Here is a 6000-nt window from a genome sequence, read left to right on the forward strand (position 1 = left end):
ATCATTTCTTTTTCTGTACGATCAAACAACACCTGCATGACAACTTCTATATCTTTCCAGTCCGGATCCTGTGTTTTAACCATCATTTCAAAAGCATTAGCTATCTGTTCAGGATCATCTCGATAGCTACCAGCAGCTGTTATCCAATTGTTTAAATCTGTAATTGAAAAGGGTACCTTAACTACAACCGGACCGTCATTTCCAACTACCTGCCTCAGTGGGGCTTGTAGCACAACCTTATACCAGCTGCAAGTCCTCTCTGCCACCAGCATTGTTCCTATAGTCCCTCTTTCACGCTCATTATCTGATCCCTTTGCCCCAGGAAGTTCAGGCCCATGCTCTTGAGGACTCTTGGGGCTACTAACATCTCTAAATCTTCCTCCTGCTGATTTAGTTTCAAGCTTCTCTGTCCAATACTACATGCTGAACAACACCTTTTTAACACCTTTCTTTTATCCCTCTCTCTTTTATCCTTTTCTAGTGCCAAAATCAGAGGGTCATCTGGGGCCAAATTGATCCCACACTTCTTTTGCCATTCAGGATGAGGCCAAATATTTTTTTTAGGACTAGAGGGAATGGCTTCAAGCTGCACCAGGGAAGATTCAGGCTGGACGTTAGGAAATACTACTTCTCTGAAAGGGTGGTCAGGCACTGGAATGGGCTGCCCAGAGAGGTGGTGGAGTCACCGAGCCTGGAGGTGTTCAAGGAATGTTTGGACGTTGTGTTGAGGGACATGGTTTAGCGAGAACCATTGGTGAAGGGCGAATGGTTGGACTGGATGATCCTGTGGGTCTTTTCCAACCTTAGCGATTCTATGATTCTATGATGTTTCCTCAATATAAAGAGCATATCAGCACATAACACCTCATCCCATTTATCTTCTCTTCCCAAAAACAACATCAGTTGTACAAAGTGTAACAAAGTGTTATAATTCAAAGTACCATTCACTGGCCATTTTTCTCCATCTTCTAATTTATACAGTGGCCACCACTGATTATAGTACTTAATTAAATCATCTTTCCGCGCAACCTCACGAGGAGATTCAGTTATTTTTTTCCAGTAACTTAGAACACAGCCCAAAGAAGACTTTTTCACAATTCCCTCACCCGTAGATGTGCCCATTTTAACAATGCACATGGGTGAGTTCTTTGTACAATAACAACAAAAACAAAGAATCAGTATACAGTAACAGCACAAACCAACAATCAACAATCAAATAAGTGTACCCGATGACAATAACCATGGTGATGTTTAATTCCAATTTTGGGGATTTAACCCATTACCCAGGCCTTTTAGCCCTACCCTGTGCAACTTTTGTTACATCTGACAGGCAGGCAACCAAAATATGGGGGGCCTCTAACTGCCCCAGGCAACCAAAACAATAAGATAAAATAAAAAAGAATGCCTTGATACTCACTAGTCAGTCATCTTCACTCCTGGGCTCTTCAGTCCAGGAATCAGGGTCCTCCCAAGCATGCCTCAGTGCCGGCTGAGGTTCTGTGATCCCAGGAGCTGTTGAGGCTCAAGAGCTTTGTTCCACCTGGGTCGTCAAATTGTTACTGTAAAGCGGTCAATCAAGAAACACTCTAAGACTCAAGTTGGAGTGTTAGAAAGTAGACATTCTTTAATAACAGGGCTGGATGCATGGGCGATACTCACCTCCTATCACGCATACCTTGCACAGAGAGGTCTTCAGTTTATATACATTCAGAGGTCTTCCCGGAGGTACATCCGTATTCCATACAAAGACTCGTGGAATGTTCCTTATCTATTCAAATACAAAGTTTCGCAGAATCTCCCTTATTTATTCAATACAAAGTCACAGATCCTTCCCATTATCTAAACAAACTACAAGGTTGTCCATTAAGGGACTTAACAAGCTGCAACTTGTATCACCACAACCGGAGAACCTCCCTCTGCTCATCTAGCATCTCTTTCACCTTTTCCACAGCCTCAGCACTGATGCAAGACCCTTCTCTGCACTGTCTAGCACTTCTACAAATTACTTTCTATAATTCATTTTTCAGCCTGTATTGAATCTTGTAAAGCTGTTTGAAATGCAGTTTGTGAAATGCTCTACCAAAACTCGATTTTTCTTAATCTTAGTCAAGATTCGTGTCCTTTGGTGTAACCCTGCAGTAAACAGTGTGCAAACCAGTGTGGGCTGCCAAGTTTTCTTTATTGTCCCCCATTTGGCTCTAGGGAACCTTTTCAAGGAAGACAAAGTGAGGAGCTGAGTAGTGTTTGTACAGAGGTGGCCTGATCCAATAGCATCTAAGTTCATTTGCTAGACCTCTATATGTTGAAAACACATACCCTTCTGCTCCAGAAGGTTTAGTAGTAGTGTTTCCAATCCTACTGTTGTTCATACTGGGATGCTGAGTTGGATGGTTTCTTTGTCGCTGTCAGGCTCTGGGACAATGGTTGGGAAAATGATTTCAGAAAATCCTGCTTATGTCCAGTTACTGTAACAAAGGAGATTGAATGCCCTTCCTTAATGAACCATGCTAACTGTAAGCTTGCATGGCAGAATGTAGAGTGCTGGTGTTGCTGTTGGCTGGCAACTCTCACCAAAGTCAGTAGTAATCTTTTCTAAAAAGAGAACTGCTGAGATGACTGATTCCTGGTGGGGTTTACAGAATTGGAGACTAGGAGTAGTCTTCGTAAGGAATATTTTCACCAAGAATAACTGAAAATCAGATGACTTCCAGGTTTCTCTTCAGGTTTGAACTACATGGTAAGGTAGAGTTCTCAGTTAGCTGCGTAGTAAGGATGCTAAGGGAAGGAAACAAGTATTATTATTGGAGCAACCAGTGGTTCTCTTCCTGCTGTGTTACTTTATATAGCATATTGAGGTTGAATGCTTGGTATATAACATATACTTTTAAATGTGGTGTGTTATGTTGCAGTTCCTGTCTTCTAACTCTTTTCAATTGAGACTGATATTTTGCTGGTTTTATTAATACTGAAGGTAACAGTTTCTTGTCTTGCATCCCTCTTAGCACCTTAGAGGGATTCACAGCTTCTGCAAGTGTTAAAATGCATGCTCAAATGCACTAATTTAGTTGAAAAATGTTGTTGTTAATTTTGATGCTAATTAAAAAAAAAATCTTTTGGACGTTTGTTTGGTTAACCACTCTTTGTTACTTCCTGTCACTTTCTTTCATCAGGTAGTTGGCAAAAAAGGAGAGAGCCACTAGGATGCGCAAGACACTGGAAGGCCTTATTCCAATCAACTGAGATCTTCACTTCTATCTACAACTCCCAGATAATTGCTTGACCCTAGCCAGAGGATTTCATTTAATGCCATTACCAATAAATTACTGTTTTTGTTGAGATGGAGTTTCAGTAGTGTGACTGTTGTAGTCCTCGTTATGTGTATTTGTAAATAAAATTAATTGCTTTTGTCAACATTAAATTTGTTATTCTGCTAATGGTGACTCTTCAGTTGTTCCTTATAATCTTCAAAACTGGGCTGGCGTATAGTAGAGACAGGAGATATAAAGTAGATTGTATTTGTTTAGGGAGTGTAAAATGTCAAATATAACTTGACTAGAGATGGCTTGTCATACCCATTGAAAGTTGTCGTCGTTTTGTAATTTTGCTATTGGTATTCCACATCATAACATCAGGGACAGTACGGGTACTTAAAGAGTTAATACTCCAGTTCTGTGGACTGACAACCTTCCAGACACGTGCTCCTTAAAAGAGAAGAACTACGTATCCCAGAGGATCTCACGGTCAGAGAAGGAAGATACATCACGGAAGATACGTCATCTGGTTGTTTGTTTTTTTTCAGCGCACGCAGGCTTTTGTTCGCTTGGCTGCCAGGGAGAGGAGTGGGTGTGCTTCCGAGCCATGCGCCTTCATCAAGTAGGGCTTTCGGTTTCAGAAACTCTCTCTCTCTCTCTCTCTCCCCCCCCCCCCCCCCCCCCCCCCCTTATTTCATTGGTATATTACACTTACTTTCAATTAGATTGTATTATATTGTGTCATCTTGCATTTCGATATCATATTTAGCAAAATAAGTTTTCCTCCTTAGATCGTTGCCCCTGCACCGTTTGTTTTTTTTTTTTTTTTTTTTTTTTTTTTTCGGGAAGCCAGGGGGCCCACGGGCCTACTGCCCCCCTGTCACGGGCACAGATTTATCTACATAACTCCGTGACAGATTTTGGTAGAGAATGTGGGCAATCTGAAGCTTTTAACGTTAGTAGAAAAAAGGATTTCTTTAAGCCAGAGACTGCGAGACTACAAGGCATTGCTAGTGTGACCTTCAGAGATTAGATTATAGTCCAGGCAGTCTGCCAAACTTCAGACACTTTACCGAGTGCTTTCTTTTTGGTTGTCCCCCCCCCCACACACACTTTTAGTAGTTATCAGCTATGAGTTTGCTCTTTATTGTAGGAGCGCTGTATAAGGGATTAAAAGCTATCATGTTCTTTGCCAGTTACTGGCCTATAATTAACGTCACGATTTCTTGTTGTGGAATTGTGTTCATATATAACCAAATAAGGGCATTGATGGAGGCACCGGCCTGGTACTTTTATGCAATGTTGGATAATTTGAATTTTGACACTTTCGAACCAGTTTCCAGGCTTTCCTCTCAGTTTGTCGCACGTTTTTCGAATGCCGAGCTAGTGCTCATACCCTTGTGCATGTTATCAATCTCCTTGAATGTATTCCTCTCCATTCATGGTAGGTGGAAGAAATCTCCTCCAAGACCAGAGAATGCTGACTGGCAGGGAATATGGATAGGTTTAGGAAGAATCTTAGAAGCGTAGGGACCCGCCATGCCATGGGATTTCACTCTTGAACACCTGTGGGATCCCGGGAAACTAAGCCAGTATTTGAGTCAGGGATGGTGCGGCATAGATAGATCAAAGGAGGTACGACTTATTTGGGGCTTGACTTGTGCCTACCGTGCTCTATATAATACTGTTCTGGAGAGAGAAAGTTTCCGAGTTGAGGTTCAAGACAAAGGGGAAATCTTCAAGTCAGACCTGATCAGTCACAGCAGACACCAGTAACAGTGTCAGTAGCCCCTGTGGAAGGCAAGAAATGGAAGCAGGTGTCCTCGTGTCTAGAATGGAAAAAAGAAGAAGAAGGAGAAGTGGAGGAGGAGGTAGACGAAGATCCAGGCGAGGGGACTTCCTCAGAACCAAGAAAGGCATAAGCAAAGCCCAAGAGACATGGAGAGGAGAGTGATGAAGAGGAAATCTCTATTACTGTTCGTCGACCTCTGAAGATGACTGAAATCCAAAGTTCAAGAAAGGAGTTTACACGGCATCTGAATGAAACTCTTGTCACCTGGTTGCTTTGCTATTGGGACAGCGGGGCCTGTAGCTTGTCTCTAGATATGTAGTGGAATTCCAGGGTCACAGCCTGAATCAATGGGTGGGCTATGTGAGTGTGTGGATGCCTGGAGCGGAGGTGGGGTGTTCTGGAGCTACCCGTTCCGTCTATGCAATACTTCCTGTGCAGTCTGAGTTTGTGCAGGTCCCCCTTTTGCCCACGCACTTCTCTTCGGCGGCGCGATGGTATGAACGGGGGAGGGTCACATTCCTCAGCTCGTCTCTCTCTACACACTGTTACCGGGAGGGATGAATCAATTCCTTTTTGACATCTTTTTCTATTGTGCCTATTTCTCAAATAAAGGCTTTGTTATTGCCTTCATTTTGGCGAGCCAGGCAGCCACATATCTTTAAAGATACCCAATTATAAGCCTCTTAAAATAATTACCATGACATTTTTGAACAATTTCATGGGATGGTTTGGACGGGGAAAGGCTAGCCCCATGAGTGAAGTTTTGCCAGGGCACATCCCGGGATTCCTAGGATCCCCGTATCACAGGATTGCTTGTATTGTTGAAAAATGGGGTCCCGTGCAGGACGGAGGAAATGTTTAGGAGTCCCCAGCCCGCCTGGCTGAGTATTTCAGTAGTCTAAACAAAAACGTACTCACTACACAAGAACGACAGTTAGCTGCCTCCACAGTGGCGTG

General features: G+C 42.9%; 1 protein-coding gene and 1 long non-coding RNA gene across 3 annotated transcripts in view; one reads left to right on the forward strand and one right to left on the reverse strand.

The window, feature by feature from the left end:
• The window catches only part of LOC121108216 (thioredoxin-like protein 1), a 41887-nt gene extending 38453 nt beyond the window's left edge, over nucleotides 1–3434 (forward strand). For both annotated transcript variants that reach the window (XM_040655264.2, XM_046905154.1), the window contains exon 4: nucleotides 3171–3434. In XM_040655264.2, coding sequence (XP_040511198.1) covers nucleotides 3171–3200 — 30 coding nt within the window. In that variant the 3' untranslated portion in view covers nucleotides 3201–3434. The remainder of the gene's footprint in view (nucleotides 1–3170) is intronic.
• LOC112530491 lies at nucleotides 1061–3176 on the reverse strand. The gene is made up of 2 exons (XR_003072121.2): nucleotides 1660–3176; nucleotides 1061–1559 (listed from the first exon to the last, which is right to left on the reverse strand). It is a non-coding gene; the product is annotated as an uncharacterized LOC112530491 (long non-coding RNA).
• Nucleotides 3435–6000: the final 2566 nt, after the last annotated feature.

The sequence above is a fragment of the Gallus gallus genome, chromosome W, assembly GCF_016699485.2.
Source record: "Gallus gallus isolate bGalGal1 chromosome W, bGalGal1.mat.broiler.GRCg7b, whole genome shotgun sequence".
In the NCBI taxonomy this organism is placed as follows: Eukaryota; Metazoa; Chordata; class Aves; order Galliformes; family Phasianidae; genus Gallus; species Gallus gallus.